Raw genomic sequence first — 20,315 nt, 5'->3', positions numbered from 1 at the left:
TTCTTGACCTAGTTACCTCCTCAAGTTCTCATCTTTCCAGACCACCCCCTCTAAGGTTAACATTCAATATACAGATAGATGAGGGTCAAACATTCAGGCTGCCACAGCATGTGCACTTTCACACAAGGAATGTATGAATATCTCTTGCTAAAACTTACTCCCTTTGCTTACTCTTGACTTTCTTAATATCAAGGTGTTTGTGCACAGGGGAAAGGGAAAATTTTGTCAGTTTGGACATTTTACAGAATCTAAGGTGGGATAAAATTTAAAGAGATCTGGGAGAAACATCTGTGTCAAGGGCACATATGACTACACATTGGTGAAATAGCATGAATCTGCAGACCTTGGGGTCATGATCGTAGCAGGAGGACATAGACAGGCAGGGGAAAGGAAAGTCTTTCCTGCCTCCTCTGTTCTCAGCATCCCTACCAAAGGGGAGAACTGCTCCTTTCAAATCTTTCCAATCCCCTTGCTATCCTCTCCCTAGGACAGGAGGCATGTCTGAACAAGTTGATCAGCATGTTCAGTGCACTGGGTTTGTTAGTGTGAAGATTTCAGCAGCTTTGGAGCAGCTTGTACCAGTCACCCAGGGATCTCATTAGCATGCAGATCTGACAGGTACTATAAGATGAGCCATGAGAAGATGCATCTCCAACAAGCTGCCCCAGGTGATGTTCACACCAGGGTGAAGGTGAGTGAGACAAATTAAAGAGCCAGTGCTCAGAGGCAGATACCACATACCAGCTTGTTGCATTCCACCCCCTGGAAGGTCAGTTTACTGTCTTTCACATTCTTTTTCCCCAGTGTTCCCCCAGGCAAGCTGGGCAGGATGCAAATTGTATTTCCCATGTGGAGCCTGGCAAAACTCAGGTGTCTCTTAGGGCCTTGGCATGTTGCTGTCTTGCATGGCTGCACCAAGTTTTACATTTGGGAGTATCAGGTAGGATGGTACAACAGAGAGGTCAAAATTGGGCCTCAGGCAAGTTTGTAACAGAAAAAGGGAAGCTGGAAGTGACTCAGCTAAAATTGGAGACTGATCCAATCTTCAGAATTGTAGAAACCCAAGTCAGGAGGCCCAGACTCACCACTCCACAGGCATGAACAAAGTGGATGGTGTTATAATTTGATCTAAAGCCATAGTAAATGTCAAGAGCCCCCCACTCCCACCAAGGCCCTGCCTCTTCTCCCAGTCCCCAGTAGCAAGGCCACTGATTCTCAGGACACTACCAAGAGTGGCTTTGACTGTCTCAGATGCTCAAGGCCCCACTGCAGAGCATCAAGGTCTCTCCTTCTCTTTCACTTCCCCAATCCCATCTCAGCATTCCTGTTTCACTGGCCATCTCTTCCCAAGAACCAGCGCAAGGAAGAGAACTTGCAACAGAGAGGTTTTCAGTGGTGTTTTGGGTTTGTGGCAGAAGCTAGAAGTAGATAATAGTGTTGAGTTGTTTAAAGACAGCAGAGCACCAAGGTCTTAGCTCTACAATCCAGTCAAACCTCCAGAAAGGCCTGCATGTGGGGCTGTCCCCACCCTCCAATAAGGAGCTTCCTACCCCAGCAGCTGCAGTCTTCATGGGTTTTGCTTCCTGGAAGGACAGGAGTCAGGACATCTAGGAGGCAGTCAACCACACCCATCTAGTGGGCCTTGCATGACCTACATAGAGCTGTCACTCAGAGGAAAATACTTCATCTCCTATTCTTCCTGATCCTGATATCTAAGGCCACTCATTATGGGGTTACTTCCTGCGCTGATTCCCTGTGACTACAAGATGGCATCTTTACTTGGAACCACCTGTCCAGGATCCCAGAACAAATGAGGGAAAAGACTCGGGTCAGGAGAAAAGGCAGCTGTGTGTAATTTAATGCTTCTGTGCCTCCTGCAGGAAAATGCACAGGCCAGCAAGCATCACTCCTTACTACATGGCTTCAAGTGTCTGTCCCATTCCTACTCTTTAGAGATCAACAGAGTCTAAACACAGCAAAGCTTAACACTCCCATTTCAGTCCCATGGAAAAGCACTCATGGGGACAGGGCAGAGAAGTATGCAGCTGGCATCTTCAAATTGCTCTGGCACTTAGGCAGTGACCCTGGTCATAAAGCCCATTATTTGCAAAAGCCAAGATGGTGACCATTTAAAGGCTCTTTTATTGCCTCAAAAGGAAACAAACTGGGGAAGGGGGACATACATCAGGTTTCAGGTCTATATCTCCAGATGGCAGGAAGAACTGATGCTCCTCTGTAAGCCATTGTGGCAACCACAGGTTTCACGGCCAGACAGGCTGATGCGAGCCTCTTTGAATTACTGAGTGAAGGATATCCCTCTTGCCAGGCCCTGTCCCCCATAGGCATAGAAGAGAAGTATTACAGGCTGTCCTTACCTTGGGAATTAGCCTGCAAGACCCCGATGCTGTCATCAAACTGCATAGATTTGATGTTGAGTGACGCCAAGATGCATTCCTTGTCCTGAAGCGAAGTATCATCAATATTATTCTGATTGGCTGACAGGATAACGCACATGTCACAGAGGTTGATGTTGACAGCCCTTAAATCAGCCCGACTTAATGGTGTACCCTTTGGGAAGGGGGGAGGGCACAAGGGGAGAGAAAAAGAGAAAGGAGAGAGAGAGAGAGAGAGAGAGAGAGAGAGAGAGAGAGAACAGAGAAGAGGGAAAGAACAAAAAATAAAAACAAATTAAAGATTGAGCCAGAGCTTTGGGACATTATTTAACAAGTATCTTTTTTATGTCTTGACATTAAGCTGGCCTAACTACATTTCAGGGAATAAGGGCTGCACGCTAATCTAAAGGGTAGTCGGTGCTGATGGCAGCATTTCAGGCCAGCTCTCAATACTCAATCAAGCTATTACTAACAAACGAGAGGCGAATAATGCCAGGGTCTACATCTTCCTCCTGCCTGGAAATTGTCTTGATTTAAGTAACTGTCCTGTGGCAACCTCTGCCTTTCAAAACATAACGAGGGGGTGGGTTTCAAATGTCTCTGGCAAAAGACAGCATATCTGACCAGAATTTCCAAAGCTGCCATGGAGAAATAAGCAAAGCATGGTGTGATGAGGTGGGGCTCGTGGTTCTGCTGAAGTGGGAGGCTGTGGAAGCCAGTGGAATTAGTGTGCATCCTGCAAAAGGGAGAGGGCAAGCTTTGAGCTACAAAATTTTATTGCATATTTTTCAGTAAGAAAAAAGCCAAGGAAGCTACATAATTATCCAACAATATAAGAGTGGTTAAATATATTTTTGGATGTGTATACAATTGACAATACACTTGTATTGCAAATGTAGTTAGAGCAAGTCCTCCACATACTTATTGAGTTGGAATAATCTGTAAGATAAAGGAATTAGTAAGTGGTGGAGAGGTGAGGATTTAGAACAATTTAAAACTATAACCACATTTATTTAGAAAAAAATAAAGCCACTTGAAGTAAAAATTATATATTTATAAATGTATGTAAATTGAAAGAGAAAAACTCAGGAAAAACTATACACTAAACTAATAACAGTAATTACCTCTGGGAGAGGAAAGGATGAAGTAGAAAGTTTGCTTTTGACTTTATATACTTCTATATTGTTTGAATATTTTATAACAAGAACAGATTTGTATATTACTGGTGCAATTAAAAATAAATAAGCCAGTAAACAGAGTTTTTTTTTTAACCCCATAACAGTAGAAAAACTTTTGCAGATCCAAGGTTAATGATGGAGATCAACTATAGATATGACAGAAAGATAGGACTAGCACTCTCACATGCTGTCCTCCTAAGAAGGTCACAGTAGAACTTCCTGGACCATCCAGGGTTAGAACACCTAGTAGCCATGCAGCATTGGTTCTCCCATCCAGCACCACTGATCCTCTGGGTTTATTTAAGCATCTCTTTGTATATGTAGATACCCCAGGAGTCTTCAACCTATAGCCTGTATTGGCCAAGGGTTTGCCAGCTGTTGTATGCATCTCCTCTTGTTCCCATCACTTAAAATTACGGAGCCCATCAACTCTTTTTATGATTCAGTGAATGTTATGACTCTATTCCAGGGCTCCTAAAATTGCTACAAAATAGAGCCTACATTCAAGAACATGTGGGGTCATAGGTTCAAAAATGCCCTAGTCCATGCACACTGGAGCAGTATCTTGAGAGAAGGAGAGAAATATCACCTTTTATGATCTCTTGGTACAAAACTAAATGTGACCAACTTTCTGTATCACATTACTATGTATAAACAACCGCTGCCTATGTTCATATTCTTTTAATTTTCCCCTTGCAGGAAACCCAGAAGTAATTGTAATGTAGGGAAACCATGTCCAGTTGTAGATGTATGATTTCAATCCACAAGAACACCAATGACATACATAGAAAGTTTTTGTTTCTTTGGGCTCCCTTATATGACTGACCATTTAAATATTGAAGAAAAGGGCCAAGACTTTTAATGAACCAATCCACTGTGCTTAAGTGTGCTAAATTTGGGTATATTTGTAATGGCTCTACAAATATGAGACTCATTCCAACTTACAGAGAAAGGTGAGTAAATGTGGATGGGGGCATAGAAAAGGAAATACACACATATGCACAAATAACAAAGGCCACACTACATGCCCCACCTATATACACATATACTTGTGCACCTAACTTCAGAGGTCAAGGGGTCACATGGAATCACACATGTAAGATAATAAATCACAGAAAAGTATAATCAAATATCCCAACATGATACATTTAGCAAGTATATACAGTATATGTGTATGCTTGTCCAGTGAGTTAATTTTAACAAGTAACCATCTTAAACTACATGAATACATTAAAGAAGTCAGGTTTTGGTTGTGAATCCAAAGGAGATCTGTCTAATATTTCTAGCACGTTTAGATATATATGGGGAATTTATTGTATCGAGCATTATGGGAGATACACATAGCTACACTGGAGTGCTGACTGTGGACAGTCGCTTAGAGATTCTTTAAGATATTATATTGATTAGCTTGTATTGCCTCATTTCTGATGATCTGGAAACTGATAAATAGTAGGGGAAAAAACATACCTCTTGACAACTAAGGGGTTTCTTATCCCTAAATATTATCTTAAAAATAGTAAAATGTTGGAGGAGTCAGGTAGCACATACTTTTAATCCCCACACTCAGGAGCCAGAGGCAGGCAGATCTCTGTATGTTCAAGGCCAGCCTAATCTACATAGTGAGTTCCAGCACAGCCAGAGCTGGTTAGACTGGTAAGACTCTGTCTCAAAAAAAAAAAAAGAAAAGAAAAATGTCAGAGGATAGGTAATATTTTCCTGAATTTGTGACATAAACAACTACATAAAATTTTGAAAAGAATAATATTCTGTAAGTCTATAATTTTGTAAAAAATATATTATTATTAGAAAGTGGCTAGTTATATTACTTTTAAATCATTCATCTCATATCCTTACATTAAATTATGGAGTCCAAAATTTTTTTATATATATTGGTGTCCTAGTGATTTTTGTAATCTCTACAATATATATTACATATAAATATATATAGTTTGCATATATATATGTATATATATATATGCATACAATGATGTTTTTTAAACAAAGGGTGGACAGAGATTGATTCACAAAAAGGATTTGGAATTCTGTACAGTAGAGATAATTCTACCCTTCATTTATTTGGTCAATATCAGAAGGAAGATGGGACAGATCAGCATTTCTCTTAGCATTAACCACCATGTCAAATTAAAATGCCAACAAGAATTTTGTAAATGACTTCTTAGTGTAAATATCAAAATAAGGCAATATTCTAAATTTCACCTAGGAAAGAAAATTTAGGCTGGTATGGTTAATGCATGTGGTGGTAGCTCAACCTCACCCCTGACAAGGGGCTTCACTTGGTTACAGATAACCTTTTAATAAGGCCTCCTAGGGTTTTGACTTTCTTAGCAGAGCACAGAAGGACTCCTACATCCTCAGGCCTGAAACCACATGAAGGAGCATAGACATGATCAAAGCTTCAACAATTACAGCCACGTGGGATTTACTTTTGTGAATGAAAAGATGAGAGTAAAACATCAAATAGTGTGTGACCTTGACTTACAGGCAATATGGACACTTTGGGGAAGTTGTGCAGTGTTTCCCACTCTCGCTTGAGGTACTCGATGGAGCCCACAAACACAATGTGTTTGAGCTCATGGTAGTGAAAATTGCTAGCACGGAGCGGCATCACCAGGTTCCGGAGGCCAATCAGGGCTGAGCTGACATCCCCAAAGATGCAGACTACAACATGACCGCTCAGGACAGTCATGGCAGCTTCACTTCGAGTCTGTAACAAAGAGAAGTGCAAAACTATCAGAAAGCAGAACTCCCAACAACAATCTAAGGAAAGAAAGCAGCATTCAAGCAGAGGAGAAAGCTAAACAATGGCTGAGGGCTTACTGAACACTATTGCTGTGTGATTTACATATGGTCTGAGTGTCCCCCACAGGCCCATTGTTATTAAAGTCTTTGTCTCCAGAGTGGCATTATTACATGGCAGAACCTCTATTGGAGGTGTGGGACAATTCATGTGCAACTGCCTGAGAGTTCTCATGTGACTTGCTGAGTTCTCCAGAGATGATGAGTATGAAAAGCACAAACCTGAATATACCCATCTCATTTCTCTTAGGTAATGTTTGCTTCTACACACTCCTATTATGATCACCTACCACCCACCAGCCTCACCAGAGATCAGACAAGTGGGATATCCCAACATGAGACTTTGAACCTCTTAAAGACTGTGAGCTACCTGTAATCTTTATGAGTTAGCTGTCTCAAATATTTTATTATAATACCACAAAGGTATCCAATACAGCTATTGCTTGTAATAAAATAAAACTAATATTTAATTTAGTTCAGAATAATAGAAGTGATTTTTCTATATCATATATAAAATTGAACAAGGTACCCATTCGAATGGATAAAAGTATATTAGGGGAAGGAGAGATGAATAAAAAGGTAAAACTCAAACACTGGTTTAAACATCTATCTCCATCAAATTAGAGAGCATATAAATATTTCTAATAATTTTAGTGAATACAGTAAGTGCACATGCAGAGAATGAACTAATTTTCCTTCTTGATTTTATTTATTGTTAAAGATCATGTGAAATGATAGTAAGGCTTATAAGACAGCTATTATATCTTTTTTTTGTCATTATGTACATTATATAATCACCTCTAATTTGAACAAGGGCATATAATCTATTTATCCCATAAATTTCTATAAACATATACCCACACATTACCAATGCTTCTTGAACAATATATTTAAGGATGTGCCAAGTAGACTTGTAAGCAGGAGACAGGGCAAAACAATCTTTAGGAGAAAAAGGAGAAAAAAATGGGGATGTTTATGTATGTGGGGGGAAAAAAGGGAATCCTTAATATCCATAACATGGTTGATAAATTTAGATGTCCTTTTTAGGCCCTTTTGCTAAGATGATGATTAAATGGTCCTATTCATTGGTTTGTCTTAGCTGAAATATGGGGTACTCTTTTAAGATATTTCAATGAGGTGGCATATCCCATCTCTATATCAGTACAAAGAATTTGATATCTGAGGCCAGAGGCTGGCTGGTGTGGTCTGTAGACTCAATATGATGATGCCCCACAAGCTCTATACAGCTACTCAATAAAAACAAGTTTTTAAAATTCACAGTAACTAAAAAGAAAATTAAAATTAGAAATTTCATTATGAGTGATAATAATATGAAATTTACATTCCAATAAAGTTTTGTTGGGACACAGCCAACTCATAATATTTAGCTATTTCCCATGGCTACTTACATGGAAAGCACAGTTGACCATTGTGACAGAGATCACATGGCCTGTGAGACTTAAATCACTGAATATGTTCATCTATAGAAAAAGTATGCTGATCTAATATTCAAACTTTGAAGTTTCCTGGATAATTCCTGGGAGGGCTTGCATTATATAAAAACCCACAAATAGTCATTACAAGGTTCTAGAGGTCAAACAGTAAAGACAGAGGACAATGTTCTTCCTTAGCCCCAGCCCTGTATCCACAAGGGTGACAAAGGAAGGGATACTCTAATGTAGGGAGGACCCCAGTTATCTGGGAAATACAAATGGGTATCTGTCCACTGATGGTCTTTTCTTCATCATATAAGTGAAAAAACAAAAAGATGAGGTCAGTATAGGTGGTTCTTTGTTTACCCTTCTAGTCAACACCTTTGCCCTGCCTGCCATCTTTTCTGTTCTTCACTGCATGCTCACAAGGACCCATGGGACTGGGGAAAGCATATTAATGTCCACTGTACATATCAACCTCTGCTTGATTTAATTCCTAACATTGACCAGAGTATTGATTGCTTAAATGCCAATATTGCAATTCACGACAATGTCAGGGTATTACAGTAACCCCTAAGGAGAAGAGGAAGCTAGCTTTCATCCTCTGGTCATTAGAATAAAGCTGGAGCTATCATCATTGCTGGTTTCCCAGAGTAGAAGCGAAATCTGAGACACAAGCTGTAAGAAATTTCTCATGGAAGGTGACTGAGCAGGTTCCCATGGAGCTCCCATGGTCTCCTTCCACTTTGCAGGAAAGACATGAGTTAGTTATTTAGACCACATGGAAGTGCTGGTCCCTGAAGGTAGAAGCAGAAATACAAACCCTCTGGGGTGTGCTATCATTGGAGTCCTGAATGTTTTCAGTTGGCCTGGTCACCTAAGAAGCTAGTTCCCCTCAACAAAGAAGTTCAAATGACATGAAGAATAGAGATCAACAATGCAAAAATAAGCTAGGTACCAGTTGGCAGAATGGTCCACGCACAGAAGATAACTGCAGGAGCATAGGCCTGGAGCAATTACCAACTTGCCTGAGCTACATATATACCTCTGGAGATGTGTGTAAACTCCAGCTGTGCACCTCAAACCTGGAAAGTCTTATTCTTCCACATTTAATACCCAACAGAAAACCCCCATCAGGCATTGATGCACCCTTCAACCTCTTGAGTATTGCCTACTCCTACTGGATGGGATATTCCTGTCTACTTTAAACATAGAATGGCACTTAATCCATGGATCTGAAGAATACTTTGTATCTCATCCCACTTAGTCTCAAAAATTTTGTTTCATTTTTAATTTCATATCTCCTTTCTAATTAGAGGTCTGTCTCTCCTATATGCAAATCACCCAAAGCCATTAGATTCCTGCACTCCTTGGATGAAAGGCTTCTATAAGCATCACCATACAAGTGCTATGTGCCCCCACTCTTCTCATCTACTCAATGGATGAAAATTCCATCTATTCATTATTGCAGAAAGGGTTTCTTGGATCATAGCACATCTGGACTCTGTCCTTTCCAGGACCCTGCTTTATTTTCTTCACAAAGTCCTCATTATTGTTGAAACTGCTCTCATAGACTCATTCACCTCTAGACAGGCCTTCCCTTGGCTTCATTAGAATGCAAGTTCTGTATATCATCAGAATAAGAATGATGTGTTTGTATCAGGGTTTCCCAAAGTGATGCTGCTTTACAGATGAACTAGTCACCCTAAATTCCTTCCTTCTATAGAGGAATTAGCATACTTTATTCAGAATAATCTGGAGCCAGGTGAAGCAAACAGCATGAAGTCATAGGTGACCAACAACAGAGAATCTAATTGGTTAGAACTGTCTCCTCTTCTGACAAATCAAGCAGTGGCTATTTGCTGAGCATTTTGACTTCATGTACTTCAGCCTGCAGACAGACTTCACAACTCTGAGATGCCTCCAGCACATGTGTATTGGCTCACAATGCTCATTTATAATTAATTTGAAAACAAAAACACTAGTTAGCTAAAATACAGTGGGGAAATCTAGTGGATTAGCACACAAAACAATTTCGAGGATTCGAAATGTCATTGCTAAGGAAGGGTGACCCTGAAATTGAAAATGATAGACTTGTCCTAGTTGAAAATGAAGTAGGCCCACAGCCATCTGGCTATTAGAGGCATAAGGGGGAAATGCCCTGTCTCACTGCTCTTCCTGACTATTAACCCATTTTTAATGGATTAGCAAAACAATAAACTCTAAGGAAGCCAATATAGGCACTGAAACTTAAAGTTATTAACAGGACAAACACAGAGAGTATAATGGACTTCTATCTGTGCTAACTTTCCTGGGACAGAACAGGAGAAGCCTGTTATTTCTAGAGGTGTTCACAAGCCATCCCTGAAACACTACACAGAGCTCTGGACCATGGGCTATGGTCCTACCCTGTCATCCTCAGCAAATATACTTGCCTATCTGTATCATGTGTTGAGAAGGACTGGAAACATGTTAGGGTAAGAAACACTACTATAGGTCTGTGGAGATTGCTTAGTTGATAAAGCACTTGCCACATGAGCAAGGGGATCTGAGTTTGATTCCTGGTACCCATATTAAAAAGAAAAAGCTGGATGTAGTTAGTGATGCATGCCCAAATGCTAGTGCAAGGGAGGTGGAGATAGGATCCCAGAGACTCACTGGTCTGAGTATAGCTGAATCAGTGAGCTCCAGGTCCAGTGAGAGACCCTGACTCAAAAGAAAAAGTGGAGAGTAACTGAGAAATGGCTTCTAACACACACACACACACACACACACACACACACACACACACGCACGCACGCATGCACGCACCCACTCACACACAATATACATATGAATATGTAATACAACAAAACAAAACAAAAATTTCTTATAACAGAAATCAAGGCAGGTAATATTCCTATTTTTATGGTATTTAAAAATAATCACTATAGTATCAACAAGTAAGAGAAAGGCGCCTCTGTGGAGTCACCTGAAACATTTTTATCACAATCCTGTTACTTTAGAGTCGTCCTCATCCTGTCTCCATAGAGATGAGGTAATTAAAATGCATTGTCCAACAACTGGCCTAAGGCCAGATGGCAGGCAAGGCCAAGCAAGCTCTGGCCCCAGTGCCACATGAGGATCAGGAATATTGTACATTCCACCTCCCATGATACCTGTGACAGTACATAACCACCACCATTGCCCTGGTAAAAACATAGAGAATGAAAATTCTGCTCTTGAAAAAAATAATAATAATGTCAATCAGAGATCTAGTCTCTTCAATCTCTGATCAGAATTTTAGTCATCAAAAGTAGCTGGGCAAGTGAGAGTGGCCTCAACTATTCAGTCAGGAAATCTTCACTCTGAGCAAAAGTCATCATGCTAGGCAGAGGGTAAGGACACTGATTCTTGTTCCTTCACTCACCAGAATGACTTTCTCAATCTCCTTGGGTGCGCACCAATGAAACATTCCAGTAGAGTCATACTTTTTCACATTGGAGTCCATGTTGTCAATCTGATCATTGCCAGGAATTAACAAGGGGTCATGCCTGGAGAGAAAAGGCAGAGAAACCTAAATGGAAAATGTGATAAATTATAAATGCAAAGGGTCCCCAAGTTATATCTCAAAGGAGAAGACAGATGGGGAGAAAAGTGGTTGTCACCAATGGCCATCTTCTGTCCTACAGAGCACATACTTTGAAAGGCAGCTGCCCAAACCACACAGCCCTCTGGAAGGGGACTTGACTTTGTCAGGCAGTAACTCTGCCTTTCTCCTCTCTGTTTTGTAAATGGACTCCATGTCACTTTGTGGGTCCAGTTTCACTTTTTATGGCTACCTCATTCCTTATTGTCTCATTTTACCAGCTATCCAGTTTCCCCAGCACACACACACACACACACACACACACACACACACACCAAAAGGTTGCTATTAGCACTGGCAATGAAGAGGAAGGAATAGGAACAGAGTCTCATGCTGGCTGACTGGCATCAGGATGGAAAGCCAATTACTTGCTCTTTCTGACTACAACTTCTGACGCGATGCTCTTCGCAGTAAAAGCTTTAACAGGCTGCACTTTAAATATTTTAGCAATTTGCCCAATCAGATTTTGCTCTCCCTGGCTGAAGCCCTTTAAAGATTCAACAGCATGTCACTTCAGAGCAGATTGACTACCAAGTGCCCACATCTGGAATACATGATTTCAATACTAAACAACACCCTCTCTCTTCTCCTTGACAACTATATTTGTGCTTAACTATGCAATGATGGGGCCCCACATTCCCACCTTCATTTCCCAACATAGAATTCCTTGGATGAGAGGCTCAAGCTCTGATGCATCTTAATAAACTTGTGTCAAATTCTCAAGACTATATCCACTCCTTCTGGAAGAATGGCTGTATAGAGACCACCCCTCCAGTGAGTTGGCAGGATCTAACAGACAACTTCAGAATTACAATGAAATCCGGCAAATCCACCATGCCCACAGTATGATAAACAAGCCCTCCAGCTCAGGTGATAGTTATCATTTGCCACTCTAGCTCTGATATGGTCAGCATCTGAGTGTATGGGAAGCCCTTGTTGGCATCTGCCCAACTAACCACATATAATTAAGATATTATCCCAGGCAGACCTATCCTGCAACAAAAATTATCTACTTTAAGCAAGCTGTCAATCAAAGACAGAAAACAGAAATAGATTCAAATTTCAAAATGGTATAGTGAATGTCATTACCTTTAAAATAATCTATTTCAAACATTAAAGGATAATATTTTATTTATGCTTTAGTATTTCTTCCTGAGAAATGCCTCACGTTTCTCATCTCTATGCTCTGACTATAGAGGGTAGGTCAGCAATCCCTCTAATCTGGTCTAATGTCAGAATTAAGCTTGTGGCTATCTAGTAGGACCTGACTATTATGCCTTCCACACAGAGAGAAGATAGAAAACTCAGTTCATGTTTTTATTCTCAGCAATTTGCTTTGAGGCCACAGCAGTTGACAAATACCATGTGATGCAATCCTGTGGAGTCATCTTCAAGGAGCATGCTAGATTACTGCTGGAACTGTCATATCTGATCTTTAAGGGAATAGAACAACCCAATTCACAGTAGCATCTTAGTGGCCCAGTTGTTGAGAAGTCTTCAGGGGCTATAAACTACCAGGACAACTCTCATACATAAAGCTGACTCCAAATGTGCTAAAATAAGGGGCAGTGAGATTGATCACTGGGTAAAGGTGCTTGTTGTGCAAGCCTTGACACTTGAGTGTGATCCCTGGAAGCCCTGTAAGGTGTATAGAAAGGACCAACTCCCTGTAGTTGTCTTCTGACTTCCAACACAATGTCATTTGTGTTCCCGCCCTGCACCCCCACACATACCATAGACACACCTATGCCTAAATGCTAAAAAGGATGGGGCAATTGCTGATTTAAAAACACTGATTTGAACTGGTCACAGAACATGGTTTGGGGACAAAGAGGTAGTGGTTCGGTGTGGTAAAGATATTGCTGTACAAGCAGAAGGATCTAACTTCAGATTCCTAGCCCCTACAGAAATGTGGCTCATTACTATTCCCCCAGAACTGGAGGGAGAAGACAGATAGGTACAGACAGCTAACGGGCCAGCCAGCACAGCCAAGTTGGTGAGGCCCCCAGAGAAACCTGTATTAAAGATTAAACTGGAGAGCAATAAAGGAAGACATATGACCTCAAGCACTGCCTTCTACATGCATGCACATGGGTGACCACCCCCAACATCTGCGCACACACACACACACACACACACACACACACACACTTTAGTAAATGAGGGGTTTTCTTATTCACCTTTGAGAAATTTTTAATAGTTCTATGGTTATCCAGCACCTGCCATAGGTGGGTAGACAAAAGCTACCATAGAGAGAGAAAATAAGGCTTCCATTCAGCCCTTGAAGAACATGTTTTGGGTTGCAAGAAAATCTTAGACCTGCCCTGAAGAGAGAGTCAATTTCAAATTTTCTTGCCCTTGTTTGTTGTTCAGAAAGAAGGTGTTGTCTTAGCTTCCAAAAGCCTGGGACCTGTTTCCAGTGCATTCAGGTCTTAAAAGATGTCCAGTCAAGCTGAAGATACAGCAGGTTAGCAAAAGTTCATTTAAAGAAATATATGCACTAGGAGAAGAGAGGTCAATGTGTTTTTGTTTGTTCTAGATGGTATTATGTCTGGATAAAAGTGGTCTATAACCATCTAAGGAAAGGATAAAGATAAGTGGCCAACTGCCCATCATTGAGAGGAAAATGGAACGGTGACTGTGAACATTAATTATAAACTAAAATGGAGTTTAGGGAACTCTAGGATTTCATCCCATGATTTGTGCTCTAGAATGCAGAAAGAAGCTTGCAGCAAGTCTTCAGGGAACTTCATTTATACCCTGTCCTCCACATAGCTCTCTGAGTCTAGCCCAGATGACTTAAATATACATCATCTAGGATTTCCCTCTAAGGCTCTGATCTGAGAAACATAAAAATCTCTCCCTGAATGTAGGTATTTGCTTTGTAGAGCAGACAGAGCATATAGACTTCCAACTTTGGTCTCTTAATCAGTAACGTTAGGAATGAACATGAGACACCTATTCTGAGCCAGGAAAAGAGGATGTCTTAATATCAAACTAAGGTTCACATGTAGCAGGAAAAATAAAATATAGGTAAAAGGTCATGGTACATTAGGGTGTATGTTATAGCAAATTAGCATGGAGGACAATGCGAAAACTTTAAGAAAAGCCTTGTTTATTCTACTTTGGTATAGTATTAGGGAAGTTTGAAGGGAAAACAACAAAGCAACAGTTGATGCTCTGAGAGATGGATCATAGGAATATCTGACAAGCTGTGAAAAGTGAGTATCTAGTGTTGTTCCACCAGAAGCCATTGAAATCCATTTAAAGAAGTGAGGTCTAAGTAGCCACAAGATGGTTCCCAAAAGTGATGGCTGGAGATGCCTGGTATGCAATTGTTTAACCTAAGGCATAGTAGCCTTAGAGCAGTAGAAAAGGTTCTTTCTTAGATGTGCACTGTCAGTCAACAGAGGATGAGCCACTGACTCAGAGAACAGGCTGACTCATAAAGTTAGCTAGACCCAGCATTGTGCTTTCATTCCAAAAAAAAAAAAAAAAAAAAAAAAAGGAAAAATGTTATATAAAATAGAGTATTGAAAAGGACTTCTTTTGCAAGGTCCAAGAACTAGCATTATTAGGGATGACTTTACTGATGTTGATGAGCCTAGAAGACCTTCAGGTTTGAAGCAGTGGGTTCTCCTTTGGGAGAGAAGTAGCCCAAAGGGTCTGGAGAGGATTGGGCCATTGCTGAGTATGGAAGGCTGGAAGGTAATAGACAGGTAAAGAAAAGATTTTGGAGAGTGGGTCAGAAGCATTAAAGACTGGTGGATTTACAGTTCCATTAAAGACCATGTTCACTAGATTCCTCTGTGAGGAGGTGGAGATGCTTGGAGTGTGATTCATTCCAGTGACATGAGAATATGTGATTATTTTGGGCCAGATAGGATGGATTTCCTTGCCATGTCAGTTTCTCTAGCAATTTCAAGTGTTTGTCATTAGTTTATGTGTCCATAAGACTCCTGTCACAGGTGGAAAGAGAGGGTGGGCATCTCCAGGGGCAGGGATTCTATAGACATTCTTCTGGAAGATAGCCCATGTATATATTATTGAGCACACCAAACAACTGTGAACCAGGGAGATCAGGAGGAATCAGGCAGGGTGCTATGTATGTGAAGGAGCTTCATGGGAAACATCTCTGAGCAAGGCATCTTAACATATTCAGCTTGGAGGACAGCAATAATAGATATTCAAAGGCCTCCAAGAGCTCTTCAAAACCTAGTGGGTCTGGTCTTAAATACTAAATACTAGTCCCTTTCATGTAATGAAATTCATTCAATCTACACAGCAATCCACAACTCTCCTAAGATGCTCCATAATTAATACAAGGCCTGTCTGTCATTTATGATGTGCCAGAACCTTTGTCTTTTTTAAAGGGACAGAGAGAGTTTATGTGATGGGTCATAGGACAGCTGTGATTTCACTGATGTGGGCTCAGGTGTGCACCTGTATGTTGAGACCCTCATCCTCAGCACCTCAGAATATGACCATATTTTGAGTTATGTTATTTATAAAAGTAAGAAAGATCACTAGGGTGGGTCCTAACTTGATTTTTCTCCCCCATATGGAGTGAAAATTTGGACTCAGAATCCACATTGACAGAAGTCACAGTAAAGACATGGGAGACAAGACCATCAGGGTGGGAAGAACAGCTAAAACAGTTCCTTTTCCTCAAAGGGCTCAAAGCATCAGTCCTAAAGTCTTCTTTGAACTATCAGCCTCCAGAGCTTTGAGAAAGGAACTTCCTGATGCTAATTACATCACTGTACTGGAGTGCAAATATTTACTGAACTTTAACCTATTCCTGAGTACAATGCAGATGACAGCCTAACCTAGAGAAAAGTATGCTCACTAGCTAGTCAGTCTGTTCATCTGAAACTAAAAGTGTTGTTTCCCAATGGTGTTTCAGGATCAATACCAACAAAGGCAGGAAACCACCTATTTTCCCAGAGGCAATGTACAAGGTGGTAAGAACCCCAACCACAGAGGCAAAAATACATGTTTTCAAATCTTGGCTTGCCTTATACTTGCCAAGTTCTACCCTGCCTCAACTTTCTCAATCTGTAAAATGGGGAGCGTTAGATACAATCATTGTGCAATAGATTCAATCTAGGGAGTATACAAGCAAAGCCAAGTCACACATACAGGGAACAACTCAGCAGATCTCTCTTCATCAAGTGTTTAATGCTATCATCCCTAGTGTTCTTTACTGTTGGCTGAGAATCTAGTCCTCCTTTGTTGTCTCTGATTATGGCCAAAGGAAAAAAGGCAAATGAAAAAAGGCCAATGATAAAGACATAGGATTACTTCTGTTGCCTTTCCTACTCCATGACAGAGTTGCTACAAGTTGAAACATTATAAATATTACCATGCTAAAATTACACACACACACACACACACACACACACACACACACACACACACACACACACTTTGTCATTTGCCCATTGTACTAATATTCATAGGCATTTTCTGTTACCCACAACCCATGTGTATGTATGGGAAATAGTGGTGGGCAGCAGCATAGTTTCAATGGCACTGTGAGCAAGAAGGAACAAGGCTTTGAAAGACAAGGTCTGTCTGACTGATGGGAAACCAGTCCTGCTGGGCTCTCCCCCTTTAGCCCTTCAGGAGGGAGCTGTGTTCTGTTTCCTCTCCCCTGCAGCCCAAGCCACAATGCCCTAAGCTGTAAAGAGAGGGCAAACAACATCAAGGGTATGCATGAAGTGCACAGCTTGCATGAATACTCAGTGGAAAATTACCCCTGTGAGCCCTTGTCAAGACAATGTGCTAAGGAGTGGCTCAAAAATCAATTAAGGCTTGTGTGAGTCTTTGTCATGTGCCAGAGATCTGAAGGCTGGTTTAGGAATGCCCACTATTTATAACACAGCAGCCTCAATGAGCTAGGTTTTTTTTTTCTTTCTTTCTTTCTTTCTTTCTTTCTTTCTTTCTTTCTTTCTTTCTTTCTTTTTTCTCTCTCTCTCTTTGCTTCTTGCCTCTCAATTCCTACCTCCGATGTCCACGGCTAAAAATTAAGCATGCCTGACTTCAAGAGAAGAATAAAAGATCTTTGTTTGGAGGGTGTGCAGAGCAAGGAATGCCACTTGCCATCAATTAATCTCAGGAAGTGAACTAAATGCCCTGCCACAGCAAAAACACAAAAAGCTTGCCTTGAAGACAAGAGCCTAAAGCTCAACCGCAAATCCCTTTCCAAGCAAACCTGCTGTGAAAAAGTCGAATTATATTTTAAAGGGTACAGTTTCCCTTACAGCCAAACACAGCAAATCCCAGTTTACTGTGTGGCTTTGAGTTCAACACTGGACTTCAGAAACTTACATTAAAACACAAGAAATCCAAAAATGTCCTGAAAGAAGGAAGCTGCTACATGGTTTCAGAATTTAACCCTTCTCCCTACTTAACTTTTAGGACCTAAGTTTTCACAAACATCCTCCACAGACAGAAGGTGACCCCATCCTGCAGTAGACTCCCAGCAATGGGCAGCAGGGTGAAATGTGAGCCAGTCCCTCCACAAACAACAGATCATCTGTGGTATCAGTGCCCATTGTGGAATTGCAGAGTGTTTCTTAGACTTCATCTTTTGGCTTCAACTAAGTCTGTGACTCTTTTCCTATACAAGTATGAGATATTCCTTCAGAGCAAAGAATTTGTGTGTCTGTCTCATTCATTAAATGGTAAGCTTTGGTAGGACTGGGATCTTGCATTTTCAGCAACCAGTGGAGGACACAGGGGATGCTGAGTAAGCAGCCAAAGCTACCAGAAGAACCATGCAAAAAGCTCTGGTGTCTGAGCTCACTAGGCTTTCTATGCAGTCCAGAATATACACCCAGCAAGAGTCCATTCCTTTTGTCATCTTATGATGTCTTATTCTGGGCTTTTCTAATATTTTTCAGATATAGACAGTGCATTTGAGTTAAAACACAATATATGCCATTAAGAAAGGCATTGTGGTGGGAAGGGAGACTATAAAGTATATCTTTAAGCAATCAAGGCTGCCTGGAGTTTGCCTGGAGCCAGCTGCCCTAAGTCCTCTGCAGGGAGGAATCAGGTGTAATGTCCTTAGTGGTCCACACAGATGTTATTAATGAGGGAATTGCTCATTAATATGTGTGAAATATGAATACTTCTAAAAGGTGGGTCCTATCATTTCAAGTTTCTCTCATCACTCTGGTTTTAGTAAGAACATGGTTCCAGCCTGATACTTCCCACTCCTGGGTGCCTTTTAGCTCTTGATAAATAATACTTTCCATTTTGCTGTGAGGTTCCTGACTTGTATAGTCTGTAGCTGCCAGAATCATTTTACTCTGAGTCTACCATCTTGATAGTCATCATTACCATTGAGATGTGGCTTTCTAGAACCCAATCACTGTTTTCCACCACAAAGTCAACATGGAACCACCTAAACAAAACTTTCACACCAGGCTCTAGCCACCCTGGGAAAATATGGGACCCTCTCAGCTTCTTTGGGTCTAACTGCATCAGTGTTTCCCATTTCCCCCTAATACAGTATCACTTACTAGGTGTCATCCTCAGAGGAAAATGGAGGTTACTGCTGGTATGCTGAGGAAATGGTTCAGGGAACCGACATGGTCCTTGGTTCTATACGATCCTTCTGAAGTGAAAGGACAGAATAATGACCTTCTGTTGAGTTTAGACTTGTCCTGATCCCTGTGTCAAGTCTAACAAACCTTGGAATCTGGAATCATGACACCCATGATGTTTTCCTTCTCTAGTCCCATGGGGGACTGTCACATGTAGTTAGTTTGTGCATTAGGGGACAGATTTACTTGGCTAACCTGTCCCTGCCTTCTTTCTTTTTCTGCCCAGTGGAAAAACTGTGAGAGTAGTACTCTGCCCCCAACCCTGAGTGGGCTCCAGGCCATTTTGCCATTTCATATTATTAGAATCTGTCACACTGGCAGGGTCTGATGTGAGAAGTCCTAACAAAAGGTCCCCATGAAAGGTATGAGTCAAAAGAGAGAAGATGTGACTTAACAAGTAGATGAGCTCATTTCACCTAATGATCAGCCAGTGCCTAAGAGAATGATCTGTTCCCTCACATCATATTCCCTTCCCTCTCAGGAAATGAGGTCTAATGCTTCCTGGGTCTCATGACATGAAGCACTCTTCAAAATGCTCAGTGTCACTGAGGCATCATCAATTATCTGTGCTAGCCTGGGTGAGAGTTATGTCTTTGTATAAACTGTCTACCTGACACATCCCACATGAATCATCATGTCTCTGCTTCTCTGCCTTGCTTACATCTCAGAACTGATGTCAGAAATACCATGTGATCTTCCTGGAATCACTGTCTAACTCAGGCCTGATGTACACTTCAAGAGTAGCCTCTGAGTCCCTTATTATTCAGAAAGCCCTGACAGAGGCTGGGGTTGGGTGGACTTCCCCTTACACCTCTCCACATTTATGATCACAGAAAGGCTCTGATGGGGAGGAACTACATGGCCATCCTCCCACAACCAACTTAGAGTACCACTTCCTCAAAAAACCTAAAAGGGTTTCTTGATGCCTACAACAGGCAAGATCCTCCATAATTGGGAGGCTAGAACACACACATCTTCAATTCCAGTGATGCTACTCCATGGACCCATCATTGTGGTCATACTATTCCATGTACAAAGTGATCTGAGTATATCACTGTTTTCTCCATCTTAGTGATGATGTGAGACTTCTCCAGATGTAATAGACTTCACCTCTTTATGCCCAAGCTTTTCTATCTGTCATAAGGGAGAGTGATACGTGCTCAGAGAGCTACAGTTATCAACAGGTTTATATGCACAGCACTCTGGAAATGGTGCCCCAGCAACCATGAACCAGAGGATGTAGTAACTAA

At 41.1% G+C, this 20,315-nt stretch overlaps 1 protein-coding gene across 24 annotated transcripts in view; it reads right to left on the bottom strand.

Moving 5' to 3' along the window:
* Kcnma1 (potassium calcium-activated channel subfamily M alpha 1) overlaps window positions 1-20,315 on the bottom strand; it is a 707,058-nt gene that overhangs the window by 62,444 nt on the left and 624,299 nt on the right. For all 24 annotated transcript variants that reach the window (XM_051174773.1, XM_051174774.1, XM_051174776.1 and 21 more), the window contains 3 exons: window positions 11,231-11,354; window positions 6,072-6,296; window positions 2,376-2,568 (listed from right to left, as the gene is read on the bottom strand). In XM_051174773.1, the coding sequence (XP_051030730.1) occupies window positions 2,376-2,568; window positions 6,072-6,296; window positions 11,231-11,354 (542 nt within the window). The remainder of the gene's footprint in view (window positions 1-2,375; window positions 2,569-6,071; window positions 6,297-11,230; window positions 11,355-20,315) is intronic.

Source organism: Phodopus roborovskii, unplaced genomic scaffold (assembly GCF_943737965.1).
Source record: "Phodopus roborovskii unplaced genomic scaffold, PHOROB, whole genome shotgun sequence".
NCBI classification, from domain to species: Eukaryota; Metazoa; Chordata; class Mammalia; order Rodentia; family Cricetidae; genus Phodopus; species Phodopus roborovskii.
Note: the sequence above shows the minus strand (reverse complement) of the source record. Positions and strands in the feature narration are given on the sequence as shown.